At 38.3% G+C, this 18009-nt stretch overlaps 1 protein-coding gene across 1 annotated transcript; it reads right to left on the minus strand.

The window, feature by feature from the left end:
- Window positions 1–1894: 1894 nt before the first annotated feature.
- rbfox1l (RNA binding fox-1 homolog 1, like) lies at window positions 1895–17561 on the minus strand. Its single transcript, XM_088998069.1, has 12 exons — window positions 17189–17561; window positions 12547–12783; window positions 7503–7676; window positions 7347–7400; window positions 7177–7269; window positions 6237–6306; window positions 6100–6159; window positions 5361–5493; window positions 4493–4532; window positions 4353–4423; window positions 4140–4221; window positions 1895–3195 (listed from the first exon to the last, which is right to left on the minus strand). Exons 1-12 carry the CDS (start codon window positions 17273–17275, stop codon window positions 3151–3153), a joined length of 1146 nt encoding a protein of 381 aa, XP_088854195.1. The 5' UTR covers window positions 17276–17561; the 3' UTR covers window positions 1895–3150.
- Between the last annotated feature and the right edge of the window lie 448 nt (window positions 17562–18009).

The following is an 18009-nucleotide window of genomic DNA, read 5'->3' on the forward strand; positions in this document are numbered from 1 at the left end:
AGTTGTATTGTAAAATGGCGCCGAAACGACGTGATACTTTTTAAGCCGATGGAGTTGAAAGATTTTTGTGTGGGGAGGGGGGCGGTTAAATTTTAAAGTAATGGAAAAATAACTCATCGAAAAACACAACATGCTATTTATTAGCCAGAAGGAAAGCAGTTTAAGATCTTCAAGTGTTTGTAAAGTCAAGGACAGAAATCGGAGACGGGCGCCATTTGGTCTTTTTTAAAATAAATGTGAACTTTATGAGTAAAAAGACCACTATTTTTATATGTATCATGAGCATCTAAAACTTATTCTGAAACTGGTTTTGATCGATGGCTCGGGGTTCGATGAATCGGTCTCAAGGGTTTGACGGAATCTATGCCATGGTGGTTAAAAACCGAATAACCCTGTCAATTAGTTAAGATACTTACTATTTTCTGTTTTTAACTTGCGTTTTTTATGTCTTAAATTTGAAAAAATATATACCATATTTTTTTTATTTTCACGAATAATGGTATGCTATAATAACTGCGATTACTATTTTCTCTTTTTAACCGGTTTTTTTTTTGTCTTGAATTTCAATGTTTTTTTTATTTTCTGGAATGGAGGTTATCTTATGCTATAAGTGCGTTTATTATTTTCTGTTTTTAACGTGCCTTTTTATGTCTTGACTTAAAAAATTGTTTTTTTTTTAATTTAGAATGTTCTCGAATGAAGTGTTCCGTGAACTGGTTGTGATCGACCCCTCTAACAAGGTTAAGAACCACTAGTCGATGACGGCTCCTGTTGTGTGTGTCTCGGCCACTAGGTGGCAGTAAAAACGCCGTCGTGACATCCATCTGCCGTAGATGATTGGGGGGAAAGCTCCTCCAATATCCGTTTTCTGGTGAGTATCGCCATTTAAAACGTTTGTTGACAGGCTGCTTTGTTTACGTTTAAATTATACTGAGTTTAACACCCCCATGTTGTGTCGATTCTACACGTAAACCCCTTAAAGAGAAGTTTCTTTACCATGCTCAACGGCTGTTTGTCGTAAAACGACTAGACGGATACGGTGTGAAAGTCAAAGCAAAAATAATAATTGTCCGAACGGTCTTAGTTTTAACCGATTTTATCATTTTGTAGCACTGGCAACGGCATCTGGTTTTGGAATTTTATTGTTTGTTCTTCAGAAAACTCATAAGGTCCAGATAAAGCGAAGTACAAACATTAAGAAAGCTGAGAAGCAAAAAAGTTAAACGTTGCAGAACAAGGTCAGAAATGGAAAACACTTAGCAAATACGAAAACCTAAAGTAGAAAAACAAACCATCGAAGCAGAGGACAGAGTGTGCGAAAGGCATAATGAAACATGCAGAAATAAGATAGATAAAAGGTCAAGCAAAAGTTATGAAAAATACAGAAAGAAATAAAACAAGCTTTGAATGGACTATCACTGTTTTCTACATAGGAAAGAAAAAGCTACAATCGACAAAACTATGTTGGAACTAAGTAAAAAAAGTTTCCGTTTTCGTTTGAGGTCTCAGGCATACCTGTCAACCTCGGCTAGCTAATAGCTGCCGTATAAATGATTACAATTCCCGTATAAAAAGTTGTGGTACGGCGTATAATTATTTTGCTGGTTTGCCTTGACAATGGTATCGATTGACGGCAGCATTGTCGTTGGCTACCAGCAGTTGAGACGAACTGGATTTAACCCAAAATGGTCTTTGGAAGATTGGTTTACAATTTTACAAAAAAAAGTTTCCCATATAAAAGTTGTAGTACGCCGTACATTACGTAAATACGTATAAAATACGGGGAGAATTTGAAAGTTGACAGGTATAGTAGGTCTGTTATGGTCAAGGAATCCAAGTCAAAAGACAGCCAGCCACACAAGTGAATTTTAATTGGGAAATGACAAAAAAAGTTAGCTGAAAAGCATTTTATTGAGAGGTAAACATCACACAAACACACGACGAAACCAGGAAGAAAAAGCCAAAAGAAAAGAGGTAGTTAGTTAGTAAAAAAAACTCAATTGAAACCCCAATCCAATCTGATTTTTCAACTCCGCAACGGCACAAAAAGCATCTCGGAGTGAAACTGATATCACACTTTTATCTCTCGCAAATGCTCAAACGAATACAAACACACACACACACACACTTAAAGGACAACCGGCACCACCGGACAAGTTGCATCCGTAACTTGTAAAATGACTTCAAACTGAGCGCATTTAACAAAGATTCCACCGCATATAGCCATATTTGACCTTTTAAGACTCGCGCTAAATATTCACAAGGCCTTGTTTTCGAGTTGATGACGATGCCGTAAGTGACGTCACGTCTGGAACGCCCCTGACCGACAAAGCGACACACAATGCATTTTGGGTACTTTTTTTCGTCTGAAAGCACCGTGTTGATGGCGAAATTAGAAGGAAAACGACATAAATAACGCGATGGTGAATCGTTGTGTGTCACAGCCAATTGCGGTCACACGCATAAAGGAGGTGGAAGTTGACACAAATTCCCAGTGGACAAATCAGCCCATTTCCAACGGCGCTTATGCGCCATCTTTTGTATTTTCTGGACGCTACATTGGAGTCCAGACGGCTCGAATTGATACGGAAGGACTTCTTTAATCAATTGCAAACATTTATGCTTTCCTCTTCAGAACTATTTGAATCATATTCATAACTGGATGAGTCACAAGAAATGATCTTTTTCCGAATCTGAACTCTCTGAAGCCATTGTTTTGATTCTGGAGCAAGGCAGTTTGTGAAGGAGTATCCTGGTGTGATGTCACGAACAAGGGGGCGGGACCTCCTGAATCTGCCCAGTTCCGAGTTCATTTTGTGTCAGTTTTGGGACACTTAAGTCATTTTTGTTGGTGTTTTGCATTTAACTAAAAATATCAGCCTGTGTGTTTTGGGTATTTTAGATGCTATAAAACGTTTTTATGATGTCACTTAGGAAACAAAAATGGTGTCGGTTGTCGTTTAAATAAAGATTCGACACATCATCCAAACAACGTATGAAAATGTACAATTTGACCCTTGACAAAAGATATCTCCCATAAATAACATACAGTAAATAACGCAAAGCCTGCGCTGAGCGTTAACTAAAACACAGTATTTACAACTTCAGTCCACTTCCTGTGTGCAGCGTTCCAGATCACAGTCGGCTTTATCAATAAGGAGTGAAGCGGTTGTATCCTCCTCGGTACAAACTGGCCTGCGAATGAAATGCAATCAAAAATTAATAATAATGAATATTATATATGTACTGAATACATAAAATGAATAATACAAATAACAACGGGATGGGGAGGGGGTTGAAAGTGAGTGATTTTTTGACAATTTCTAAAGAGCTAATATTCAGTTTGGCCCTACCGCAACATCAATGCTAATTTCATTCGCCTGCCTATGGTGTTTTGTCATTCGCATTAGCATTAAGCTAGCAACATTTTGTGTCTTGCTGTATGTGGTTTGGTGAAATGCACAACATGGAATTCTCTGTGTTTGATGGTTAAATTTCAACTGGGGATGACTACAAACAGGTGTCCAAGTCGAGGCCCGGGGGCCAAATCTGGCCCGCCACATCATTTTATTTGGCCCGCGAAAGCAAATCAAATTTGGGAAATTCCATGATGCTAGCTAAAGTTTGAACCAAAATGTATATTTTTGCTATGAAAATCACAATAATAGTCATAAGTCTTGACTTCAAATTTGAAAACTAGTTATTCATTAATTTGTCGTGCGCTCTAGATGGAATATGTATAGTGGATGAAATATTCTCATGGCTTCCCCAAATTCAGCCCTTGAGAGGAAATTGTGACTACAATGTGGCTCGCGGCAAGAAAAAAATATTTTTAGGCCGACAAAAGGAGCATGTATATAGGATAGGTATCCAAGTCGAGGCTTGGGGGCCAAATCTGGCCCGTCACATCATTTTATTCGGCCCGCGAAAGCAAATCAAGCATGTCAAGTGCCATTTTGCTAGATAAAGTCGGAACCAAAATTTCAAATTGTCGTATGTAAACCACAATAACAGTTTTTTTTATTTTAATTTTGAAAACTAGTTATTCATTAATTTGTTATGTAATAGATGGAAAAAAAATGAAACATTTTAATGGCTTCCCCCAAATTCACAACAACCCTGAGCGTGGGTGAACTCACCACGGTGCCAACGCCGTATGTGGTTGTCGGTCCTACCGAGTGGTGATAAGGATCAGCAGCGGCGGCGTACACGCGGCCATACCTGGTGACGAAAGATAAAAAGATTCACTTATAATAATAATAATAATAATAATAATAATAATACATGTAATCTTTTCATCATCAGTTCCAGGCGACAATATACTGTATCGTTTTTCCGAAACATCGCCCTACCCGTCACTGTAGGTCGCCGCGGCAGCCGGCGACGCCGTCTGGGCCACCCTGTACGCAGTAGGATAGCCTCCCTGCGCGGGAATACGTCATGTTAGCGTTTATTTATTATACGACGACAAGTTGAATGGACGCTGACTTACGTAGATTTCCGCTCCATAGAGACCATCTTGATACACCACCCTGATTGCGACAGGTGAAAATATTTTGAGACCGTTACAGGAGGTCCACGGTACCGTTTAGACGTGATGGTAAAACGAAGCATCATGAAGCAATGAAGCATTCCATCAAAACGGTTCACTTTTTGGACCGAAGCCTCACCAGGCTTCATTTGTTCAATTGCGCCATCATGTGGAAAATACATCTCATGACAGGCAGAGTGAAGTTGGTGGTAATAATAATAATAATAATAATAATAATAATAATAATAATAATACATTTCATTTCTAAGCGCCTTTCAAAACTCTCAAGGACACTTTAGAGTCACAGGATAACTTTTGCAGCGGGTGAGCAGCAGCAACAAAGCGCTAACATGGACAAAAGGGAAATGCTGCGCCCTTGTGGAAAAGAAAAAAAAAACATTGCCTGATGCCATGACCAGCGCTTTATCAGCACCCAAGCATGATAAAAACAAAACCCGAACGAATTCGGGAATGGCGCTCTCCGTCCTATTTTCAATTCCCGAATAAATTTGTGAATAGCAGTGAATGAGTTAATGCCAGGGAAACTAGGTTGAAGTGAGTTGAGGAGCTTCGTTAAAACAAAAGTAGTGCTTTTACGCTAAGGAATACATATTGATTTATATGACGCTTTAACAACAGCTGAGGCTGGAACAAAGCAAAAAACATTGCCAGAGGCCATGGCCAGCGCTTTATCGACACCCAAGCATGAAAAAACAAAACCCAAACAAATTCGGGAATGGCGCTCTACGTCCTATTTTCAATTCCCGAATAAATTCGTAAATGGCAGTGAATGAGTTCAAGTCAGAATGTCATCGGTGAGGGGATTTACCCGGGGTAGGCGGGCATAGCAGCGGCTGTTGCGGCCGAGCGAATGGTGTTGTAGACGGTCCGCCCTCGACCCCTCAGCGCCGAGCCCCGATAGGCCAGCGCCGGCGCCGCCACCGGGTACGGGAAACCGGCCACTATATCACAACAGCAGACCAATCCATTATTATTATTATTATTATTATTATTACTACTACCATTATTATTATTATTATTATTATTATTATTATTATTATTATTATTATTATTATTATTATTATTATTCATAGTAATAGTAGTAGTACTATCATTATCATTATCATTGTCATTGTCACTACTATTATTGCTATTACTACTATTATTACTACTATTATTATTATTACTACTATTACTATTATTATTACTACTATTGATACTATTACTACTACTATTATTATTATTACTACTATTCCTACTATTACTACTACTATTATTATTACTACTATTACTATTATTATTACTACTATTACGACTATTATTATTATTATTATTATTACTACTATGATTACTATTACTACTACTATTACTATTATTATTACTACTATTACTATTATTATTATTACTATTACTACGACTAATACTACTACTATTACTACAACTATTACTATTACTTCTACTATTACTACTACTATTACTACTACTATTACATTACTATTTCCATTATTATTATTATTATTATTATTATAATTATTATTATTATTATTATTATTTATTAATTTACTGACCTGTGTAGAGTTCTGGTGCGTACATGGCGCCCATGACGGGGTTGAGCTTCCAGCCAGAAGCTGCGCGGACGACAACCAATCAGTCACACAGTCGAGAAATGATCAAAATGGATCGAATTGATGAGGCCTTTTCTTACTTGTAAGGTCGCTATTCACCAGCGGCGTCTGTGGCTTTTTGGTCACGACTCTTGCAGTGGCGTTGTTCACCTGCAAAGACAAAAGACAAAAGACAATGCCACCCAATAATAATCATGATCATGATCATTTGAATGATGATGATAATAAAAGTTGCAATAATAATAATAATAACAATGATTATAATAAAGATAATAATAAACATTGTAATAATATTAATAATAATAAAGATAATGGTAATAATAATAATAATAATAATAATAATAATAATAATAATAACAATGATCATCATCATAATCATAATCATAATAATGATGATAAAATGCTAATAAAAATAGCAATCATAATAATGATGGTAATAATTCTAATTATAAAAATTGTAATAATAATGCTAATAATAAAAAGCATTATAATAATAATAATAAAAAAGTTATAATAATAATAATAATTATTATGATTATAATAGTAATGGTAATAATGATGATAATGATACTAATGATAATAATAAACAATTGTTATAACAATAATAATGATAATAATGGTAATAATAAAATCATAAGAATAATAATGATAATAGTAATGGTAATAATAATAATGATGATAATAACAACAATGATAATAATGATAAAAAAATAAATAAAAATAACGGTAATAATAATGATGATGATAATAGCGATGATGATAATAACAAAAAATAAATAATAATAAAAATGATAATAATGATCATGATAATAATAACAACAATGATGCTAATAATAACAAACAATAAATAATAATAAAAATGATAATAATGACCATGATAATAATAATAATAATAATTTGCGATTGTGTTCCCACTGTAACCAAATGGTCTATTCTTGAAAAAAACATGTCTGACTCATCGCTATGGAAACCAATTTGTGTGTGTATGCGTGTGTATGTGTGTGTGTGTGTGTGTGTCACCTCGATCTTCCTCCCTTCCACGATCGTCCCGTTCAGTTTCTCCCGCGCTCGGTCGGCCTCGGCGGCGCTCTCGAAGGTGACGAAGCCGAATCCCTGCGTGAATCTACGTCATTATCTCCGATATTTCCCAATTCCCTCTCGGATGACGTGCAAAATTGTGCCATGCTGACCTTTGACCCCCTTTCGTTGAATATAATCTCGACATCCAGGATCTTGCCGAATTGCTTCGTAAACACAGTCGTATCACAGAAGTCGTGAAGGAGCACAGCGACCCCAAAATCATCACTTTGCCCCCAAAATGGCTGACGTTTTTTTTACGTCCGTACCCCAAACATCTGCCGAAGGTCCGGATCCCGGAAGCGGAAAGGGATATTTGACACGTGGAGGCGTTTAGGTTGGGCTTTCCCGGCTCCCTCGTCGTCACTTCCGCTCCCGCCGCCGGATGCCGCCGATGCGCTCAAAGCTTGGGGGTCAGAGGTCACGGCTGCCAAAGCATCCTCCTAATGGCGATGGATGACCGAGCCGAGTAGAATAAAAGGAAACGGGTGTAAACAAAAACAGGAAGTAGAAAGGTGGATGACACGGATTGAAATCTGATCACTTCCTGTTTGCGTTGCATAACATTAGACAAGACATTAACCACCAGATCAGGTGATCCAAACCGGAAAGCATTCCGCAACCAGTGATCCCTGTCAGGCATCTGTGAGGAGCTGTGCAAGTCAAAAAATATGAATAAAAATAATAATCATAAAAAAGGGGGCGGGGCCATCCAAAACATGCCAGTCGGAAACACTTCTAGACTGATTTTTACCTTGTGCGTTACCATTAAGCTAGCAGAATTTTTAATAATAATAATACATTTCATTTATAAGCACCTTTCAAAACTCTTAAGGTCACTTTACAGTCGCAGGATAAATTTTCTGTGGGTGAGCGACGGCAGCCACATGCGCCAGCGTTCACTCAACCCAGAAGTAAATTGATAGAAAGCTAGCTAACCAGCTAGTAGATAGCTAATAGATAGCCAACAGATAGCTAGCCATCTAGATAGTTATATAGCTAGCTAGCTAGATAGTTAGCTAATACACTGAATGTCACTATTAACACAGATTACACAGATACAAAAGTTAGCTAGCTAGCTAGTAGATAGCTAATGGATAGCCAACTATTATTATTATTATTATTATGATATAATAAAATACATTTCATTTAAAAGATGGAGGACACTGATTTGCTGTGGCGACCCCTTGAAGGGAAAAGCCAAAAGGAAAAGAAGAAGATTTATAAGCATTTTTCAAAACTTTCAAGGTCACTTTACAGTCACAGGATCAGTTTTTCTGCGGGTGAGCAGCGGCAGCCACATGCGACAGCGTTCACTCAACCCAGAAGTAACTCAAATAGATAGAACGCTAGCTAGCTAACAGATAGCTAAAGTATAGCCAGCTAGATAATTAGCTAACTAGCGAGATAGCCATATAGCTAATAAATAGCCAGCTACATAGCTAGCTACCCAGATAGCAAATAGATAGCAAAATAGATAGCTTCAGATTGTGTCTTGGTGTTGTCATATTATTTTCTTATTTTTGTTTTTTTGAGTTCAATATGGCGCCGCGAGAGTGGCTGCCTTTACAGTGGCTGCTCCTGTATTTTGCTTTTCTACTTCTTCCTTTCCCCAGTCCTGCTTTCTCCCGCTTCCCCAAGCAGCTCCAAGTGAAGCTGATGAAACCCGTCTGTCCCATGCACACGAATCTCGGCAAAAGTCACGAGGCAAAAGAAACATCAAGTGTGTCACAATGCATCACGATGCTCCTTGTGCGCTCACATCGATTGTGTGCAATCACGCGTTTCCGTGAAGAACGAGGGAATGCTTTCAAATGGGAGGGGGGAGGGGGTGCTAATCAATACATGGCAATGGAGGGGGGGGGCAAATAAGGGCATACGAGAGCGTTATTAGCCTTCCGGGTGAGGCCTGAATGTAGAGCAGAAAGCTTGAAAGAACAACAACAAAAAGAGACAATCAATAAATAAATAAATGAAAAATCGGATGAATGAATAAATAAATAAATAAATAGACACATAAATAAACACGTAAATAAATGGATGAATAGATAAATAAACTGATAAATCAATATAAATAAAGATAGATAAACAGAATAATAAACAAAAGAAAAAATATTAATGAATGAATATTTGGACAAATTAATAAAAGAATAAAGAAATAGATGAAGAAATAAACAAAATAGATACGTAAATAAATAAACAAATAGATAAATACACGGATAAATCAATATAAATAGATAGATAAACAGATAAATAAGGAAAGCAATAAAAATACATTAATAAATAAATTAATAAATGAATAAATATGTGGACAAATCAATAAAATAATTAAGAAATAAACAAATAGATAAAGCAATAAACAAATAAATAGATAAATAAATGGATAAATCAATATAGATAGATAGATAGATAGATAGATAGATAGATAGATAGATAGATAGATAGATAGATAGATAGATAGATAGATAGATAGATAAAGAAATAAAAAAACACATAAATGAATAAATAGGTGGAGAAATGAATACAATTCTTCAGAAATAAACAAATAGATAAAGAAATAAACAAATAAATAGACGCATAGATGAATAAATGGATAAATCAAGATAAAAAAAAATAGATAAAAAGATAAATAATAAATAATAATAAAGGCAAATCCAATCCAATAAATACACAAATAAATAAATAAAGTAATATGCGGACAAATGAATAAAATAATAATGAAATAAAAAATAGCTAAATACATTAAACTTAAATAAACAAAATAATTGACAAAAAAAAAATATTTTTTTATTTAAAAAATTTACAATAAAGCTGACTTTGACTTTGAAAATAAATATAGACATAAATAAAGGAATAGATAAATAAACGGATAAATCAATAAAAATAAATAGATAGATGAACAGATAAATAAGTAAATAAATAAATAAATAAATAGTTACATAATTAATAAATAGACCGACAAAGTAATTAAATAAGAAAGAAATAATCAAATAGATAAATAAATAAATGGCATTTACATAAATAAATAAAGGAAAAGCGCGCAAGTAAACGTTCCAAAGGCGTCAGTCAGTCTGCGATCAAGGTGCTGCTCTTCTGCCAAGTGTTAAAGGACAACCGACGTCTCCGGACGGACAAGTTGTGTCCATAATTTGTAAAATGGCTTCCAGTGACTTCTACTGAGCGTATTTTACAAAGATTCCACCGCATATAGCTCTATTTTACGTTTTAAGACTCGTGCTGAATATTCCGGAAGTCTTGTTTTTGACTTGGAGACGAGTCCGTACATGACGTCACTAAAGGACCGCCCTTGACCGTAAAAAAGATGCATTGTAGCGGTCCTTCGTTCACGTCAATGTATTTTGCTGTACTTGTTTGGTCTGGGGACCTTGTGTTGCACCCAAAAGCCGCCAGAAGAGGGCGTCCAAGCTCCACTTACGGAATTTATCAGCCTGTGGAAATGGAGGTGGCCACAGGAGGTCGCCATTTTGTGCCTCTTTTTCGGTGAGACATTTCCCCTCAATGTTGCCTCATAATGGCACGCAATAAATTCTTGAATCGATTGCAAACATGTATGCTTTCCTCTTCAGAACTATTTGAATCATATTCATAACTGGATGTGTAACAAGAAAGCATATTCTCCGAATCTGAAGCCATTGTTTTGATTCTGCAGCAATGCAAGACGTCTTGGCGTGACGTCACCAACTGGGGGCGGGACTTTCTGAAACTGGCGACTTCCGGTTTCATTTTTTTTTGCAGATTTTGGACATTTTAAGTCATTTTGATTGGTGTTTTACATTTGACTAAAAATATCATACTGCGTGTTTTGGGTATTTTAGATGCTATTAAAACGTTTTTCTGCTGTCAGTTAGGAAACAAAAAAAGTGACGTCGGTTGTCCTTTAAAGGGAAAGTGTCATCGTTAAGATGCATGGAGGTGGGTGGGGGGAGACAGAGTGGGAGGGGGAGACACACACACACAGACACACACACACACAATCACGCACACACACGCACATGGGGGAGGTAGAGGTGGGGGTGGGGGGGAGCAAAGTGGTGATGTCACGTCACCATGCAGAATAGCGTTTGTGGACCTGTGTTGGGATATTTCAGAGTGGGAGAGAGGATGGGAGGGGGGCGGGTGGGTGTCATCCAGTCTCCCCCTTTTTTTTCCATGGCGACGCTTCAACTTTCTCCCCTCGTGGAGCCTTGTGTGTCTGGGGGGGGGGGGGGGGGGGGGGGGGCGAGGGGGTGCTGTATCGTCATCAAATACACCACCATTAAATTCATTTAGCAGCAAAAGACAGAGAGACAAATATGCTCCGTGTGGCTTTTGGGCCAACAGGTGGCGCATTTCTCGACGTGGGCGACATTTCTGGGCTTGGAAAAAGTGGAACGGACCACCCCTTGAGGTCAGGGGTCACGTCCAAGTCGCAAATATCATATTTGGCACCTGTGATATTTTTAAATAAATGAAGTGATATTTTGTTTTTGGGCCGCCTGGATGAGTGAGGGCAACACGTTGGTGTAGTGGTTAGCGCGGGTGTCTCACAGTCACAAATTTCTGGGTTTGAATCACCTGTTTTTTACCTCCTTTAATAATAATAATAATAATAATAATAATAATAATAATAATAATAATAATAATATACATACATATATTTAATTTCTAAGCGCCTTTCAAAACTCTTAAGGACACTTTACAGTCACTGTATTTTTTTTTTGTGTGAGTCAGCAATTAGAGCCAATCAGAATGAATTGAAAATATGACATAGACCGCCATTCCCAAATTCGTTTTATTTTTGCATGCTTGGGTGCCGATAAAGCACTGGCCAGACCTCTGACAATGGTTTTTTTTCCCTTCCACAAGGGGGTAGCGTTGCCCCTTTTTTCCATGTTAGCGCTTTGTTCCAGCTTCAAGCGCCACATAAACCAATATGTATGGATTTTATTTTGTACAGACGCCCTCATTTCAAGATCATATAACTACAGACCCATATCATTTAGGAAATAACTCTTTTTTTCTGATAAAAGAAGCGAGTCTAAGGTTTCTTAAGATGTATTTAATGTTTATGTAGTCCTAAAACTTAATATTTTGTGGGTCCTGAGTGTCCTTGAGAGTTTTGAAAGGTGCTTAATATATTATTATTATTATTATTATTTATTTGTTATTATTTTGCAGATCATTTGGCAGTGAATGAGTTAACATTCCGCGTACTGGTGTCTTTGCTAGCTAGAAAACATGGAAAACATTGAATGGAGCAGCTCCGCATGATATTGTGGTCATGTGACTGTCATTTTTTTTTGCGCCTCCTACCGTGTTGCTGGGCGCCAGGGTCTCGGCGCCCTCCAGCTGAGGGCCCTGGAAGACCCTCAGCTGGGCGTGCTCGGGGTATTCGGAGCCGGGGTGCGCCGAGCTGAAATCCAAAGGCGGCAGCCTGCCCGCCGCTGTCGCCGGACCTTGAACCGGCGCAGGGTAGGAGGGGGGCGCCGCAAACACTTGAGACAGGGCGGGGTCGGGGGCGCCTGGACCCGCCTCCTGCGTGGGACTCCCCTAGAGAGAAAGAAGCGGGGCGGGGGGGGGGGGGGTATTAGAAGTGACGGACATGGAGATAGATGGATGGATACCAGATACTGGAGCTAGCTAGCAAGCCAGCTAGCTACCAAGTCAGCGAGCTAGAACGCCAGCTAACTAGCCAGCCAGCTAGCAAGCCAGATAGCTAGCGAGACAGCTAAATAGCAAGCTAGCACGCCAGCTAGAGAGCAAGCCAGCTAGACATCAAGCTAGCAAACCAGCTAGCTCCAACCCATCTACCTTCAAGCTGGCTAGCTAGAGGCCAGCTAACTACTAAGCCGGCTAGCTCCAAACCAGCTAGCTCCAAGCTAGCTGGCTATAAGCCAGCTAGTTAGAAGCCATCTAGCTAGAATCAAGCTAGCTCCAAGCCAGCTAGCTCCAAGCAAGCTATCTGCAAGCCAGTTAGCTCCAAGCCGGCTGGCTCCAAGCCAGCTAGCTAGCAAGCCAGCTATCTCCAAGCAAGCCAGCTGCAAGCCAGTTAGCTCCAAGCCAGCTAGCTTCAGGCCAGCTAGCTCTAAGGCAGCTAGCTCCAAGCCAGCTAGCTAGCTAGAGAAAAGGACAGATAAAGTGGCAGTGCTAGCTAGCTCACCCTCCACCAATCGCGTCCAATGGTTAGCCCACCAACGACAAGGGGGGCTTAAAGGGGCCGAGGAGGGATGCCCCCCCCCCCTGCTCATCTGGGACTGTCAATCATTCCATCAGACACTCTCGTTTCGATTCAAATAGAAAGTACACGTGCTCCGTCTCTTTTCAAGGCGGTAGGTAGCAAGTCGTCGGAAAAAGGAAACACTCAACCCACCCCAACAGCCCCCAACCTTTTGTCTTTTGATAGTCAGGCGTCATGTCTGCCTCGTTCTCCTTCTATAACACCTCAGCTGTCAACTCGGGGTTCAAAGGTCGACAGCTTGCAGGCCGGGACAGCTGTCGCCAGATTTCCATGCATCAGACCCTTACCGCTAGCTAGCAGGCTAGCGAGCAATTGAGCTAACTAACTAGCTCTCTTTCTATTCAGCTAGCTGGCTAATCCCTGAGGTCATAGGTGTCCAAGTCAAGGCCCAGGGGCCAAATCTGGCCCGCCACAACATCTTATTCGTGCTGTGAAAGCAAATCAAACTTCATGCCCATCTATCAAGCTAGCTAGCTATCTAGCAGGCTAGCTAGAGATTGAGCGATTGAGCTAGCTAGCAATTGAGCTAGCTAGTGAGTTAGCTAGAGATCGAGCTAGTTTGTGTGATAGCTAGGTAGCGATCAAACTAGCTAGTGAGCTAGCGAGCTAGCCATTGAGCTAGATAGTGAGGCAGCAAGCTAGCGATCGAGCTCGCTAATGAGCTAGTGAGCTAGCTCTTTCTATTCAGCTAGCTGGCTAATCCCTTCCATCACAGGTGTCCAAGTCAAGGCCTGTGGGCCAAATCTGGGCCGCCACATCGGCCCGCGAAAACAAATCAAGCATGTCAAGTGCCATGACGCTCGCTAAAGTCCGAAACAACATTTGAAAGTGTCGTACCTAAACCACACTAACAGTCATTATTCTTGACTTCAGATTTGAAAACGACTTATTGATTAATTTGGCTGGAACTGGACTTTAAAACACAATTTCTGCACTGTGAGCTAACGTGTTCGCTCATTGAAACGATATGCAAATTTGCGAACTATTGAAGTTAAAAAAAAATGGACATCTTATTGTTATTTTCAAAATATCGCCATGACTTTTACCGTTTCATACTTGATCGCGGCGCTTCGTTGAGCCACGTTCCAGCGAGCGCTATCACCGCGACCATTTTGTCAATCTTATTTTTCAGAGCCGACCCGTGCACCCCCCCCCCCACCTGACACCCCCCTCTATTTTAAGACGAGCTGATGGCTGAAAAACCAGATAGGTGACAGAATCTCCCTCTTGTGATTATACGCTCAGGATAGACAACCTAAAAATACAAGCTGACAAAATGGTGGCATTGATGGCATGTCAGGGACACCCCCCCCCCTCAACAAATGCCATGTCAGTTTATAGGTGCATAAAAAAGTCTCTTCCAAGCAAAACTTTATACGTGTTTGAAATTGAGTACAGTGATACCTCAGCTTACGAACTTAATTGGTTCCCAAAAAGTGTATGTCAGGCGAAAAGTTAGCCTGCCAAACATTTATTTCCCTTAAGAAACCATTAAAATGAGAATAATACGTTCCCAGGTCCACATAAAAGAAAATTTTCTACTAAATAAGCCTTTAAACTACACAAAATATACCTTATTTTATGTATAATGTGCTATTGTATTGTATTGCAATTAAAGAAATCACCTGTACTGTATAATGAAGGTGTTTTATAATAATAATAATAATAATAATAATAATAATAATAATAATAATAATAATAATAATAATAATAATAATAATAATACATTTTATTTTAAGCACCTTTCAAAGCTCTCAAGGACATTTTACAATCACAGACAAGCATAGATACAATAATAACTAAAATACAATTATAAATAGAATACAATAAATACATAAATAAAATACTATTATAAATAGAAACAAGAGATAGAGCTACACAGAACAGTTTATTTACTTTTGTGATGGTCGTTGATGCAGTTGCCTCTTGATGATATCCGAGTGAAGTTGCCGTGCTTTCTCGGCAATAATACCCTCACTCACACTGTCCCCTGCGAGCTGCTTTTTGTTAATCCAAATCAACAGAAGCTTTTCAACCTCTTTTATTGCCTGAGACTGTTGCTTAGACAACACAGAAACACCCTTAGCCACACTTAGCAATGGTCGACTTCACACTAGCCTGTGGTGGGCATAATAGCAAAAGTACTCCACTTGATAACAAACAATGTCTGCACTCAAAGTTAGGTGGTGACCAAAACTAGTCCGCCAGCCACCGTGGCGCTTTTTGTAAGCTGAGGTATCACTGTATTGTGAAGCCGAATTGGAATGTACCCTGCATGCATAGTTAGCTAGTGGTCAAAATTGCGTCATGTCCCACTAATGTGAACAAACACCACTCAAGTTCACGCGCTAAGCGGCGGAGCGACTCTAAAATGTGTCACTTGGCAGCGTTTTAGCGACATAAATTTCAGAAAGCGCAAATAGTGTAAAAGATTTTGAGGCTATACCTCCATAACGGCATGCTAAGAATTTCTCATCAAAAAAAAACGTGTTGAGAAGAAAATGGCTGAATTCTCTTTTCAGGTTATTGAAATGTTTACACTTCCTCTGAGGTTTTATTTGTTTTTTAGGAATAACGTTGCGAGCCCCACTTTGATGACCGGTTCAGGTTGCGAGCGCTATGATGCTAGTGCACGGTTTGCTAGCATGGCAGAGAGCAACGGACTCAAGATTAGGTACGCTACAGTAATAATAATAATAATCATCATCATCATCATCATCATCATCATCATCATAATAATTATTAAAAAAATCACTTATAAGCGCCTTTCAAAACTCTCAAGGTCACTTTACAGTCATAGGATAAGTTTTTCTGCGTGTGAGCAGCGGCAGCGACATCCGCCAGCGTTCACTTAACCCTGAAGTAACTGAAATAGACAGAAAGTGAGCTAGCTAGCTAATAGATAGCTAATAGATAACTTACGATGATGATGATGATGATTATTATTATTATTATATTAATTAAAAATTAAAACTTATTATAATAATAATAATACTTTTCATTTCTAAGCGCCTTTCAAAACTCTCATGGACACTTTACAGTCACAGGATATTTTTTCTGTGGGTGAGTAGCGGCAGCCACATGCGCCAGCATTCACTCAACCCGGAAGTTAATTCATTATTAGAATGAATAAACAAACCTATAAATAAATATAGAAATATATATAAACAAGCAAATACATACATAAATACATAAAAATACATGAATAAAAACAAATAAATACATAAATACATACATAAATATATATAAACAAACAAATAAATACACAAACAAACACTTAAATAAATCCATACATAAATACATATAAACATATAAATAAATACAAAAATAAATACATAAATATATATTAACAAACAAATAAATACATGAACACACACTTAAATAAATACATACATAAATACATATATAAATACATAAATAAATGCATAAATAAACAAGTAAATATATACAAACAAATAAATACATAAACAAACACTTAAATAAATACGTACATAAATACATATAATACATATATAAATATCTAAATAAATACATAAATAAATACATATATATATATATATATAAACAAACAAAAAAATACATTAAAAAAACAAAAAACATACATAAAAATATCCTTAAATACATACACTAAATAAAGGCATATAATCCAATCCAATCCAATCCATATATAAATACATTATTCTTATTCTTATTCTTATTCTTATTCTTAGACTTTACCTGGACAATACTGGGATAGCAGGTGGTCGTCTGCGGGTAGACGGGCAATCCATACGGCTGGAGGATAACAGTGGGTGAGGATAGCATAGCCTCGAAAAGCCTCACACGAGGAGACGTGGAGGACAAATGGAGGACAAGGGGTGATTAAAAAATAAAATACAGAAGTTGCACTCTGAAAAAGCAGACGACGAGTCCAGCTGAAAAAGAAAATAGAGATTCCAAACGAAGAAGAAAGATCCGAGAGGTCTTTGGTGAGGAGAACTTTTGCGAAGCCAAAAGTGTGAAAGAAGGTCAACACCAACACCGAAAAAACAAGCGGCGCCCTCCTGACAGACAGAAACACATGCTTGGGGCTCCCATTTCAGAGTATTATAAATAGTCCCCCCCCCCCATATCCTTGCTTGGGAGTTTAGCACCTTATCACCCTCGCTCGCTTTCACACACATTATGGCAAGCTTGGTTTCTTACATTTTTTCTTGTTGTACATGCTACGTTTGGGAAGCATATATTTATATATTATACAAGTAACATCTGAGTTACGACCAGGTTCCGTTCTGACAAAACGGTCGTAAATCGAAATCCATTCAAAATGGCTGCCGCGAGGTTTATACGACAGGATAGTATACGATGTCAATCTGTTGTTTTTAAGCAACGTTTTCTATTGAATTAGATTGGATATGGATATTGGATATTGGATATGCCTTAACATGACTGCTAAATATTTAATGACGAAAATATCTCAAAATTATATTGAACAATTTTTGCGTTTACTAGACTTTCTTGTGTGCCGTATACATCTAGAAATGTGCACAAATCGTACA

The sequence above is a fragment of the Hippocampus bargibanti genome, linkage group LG06, assembly GCF_051943395.1.
Source record: "Hippocampus bargibanti isolate YZ-2025 linkage group LG06, ASM5194339v1, whole genome shotgun sequence".
NCBI lineage: Eukaryota > Metazoa > Chordata > Actinopteri > Syngnathiformes > Syngnathidae > Hippocampus > Hippocampus bargibanti.

Bases quoted from the DNA above. Each gene is read 5' to 3' on its own strand.
- rbfox1l (XM_088998069.1), bottom strand. From the start codon at position 17,275: ATGCTATCCTCACCCACTGTTATCCTCCAGCCGTATGGATTGCCCGTC. The intron at 12,784-17,188 runs GTAAAGTCTAAG...CTTTCTCTCTAG, and splicing joins GCTATCCCAGTATTGTCCAG to GGGAGTCCCACGCAGGAGGC. The intron at 4,424-4,492 runs GTAAGTCAGCGT...ATTCCCGCGCAG, and splicing joins TCTATGGAGCGGAAATCTAC to GGAGGCTATCCTACTGCGTA.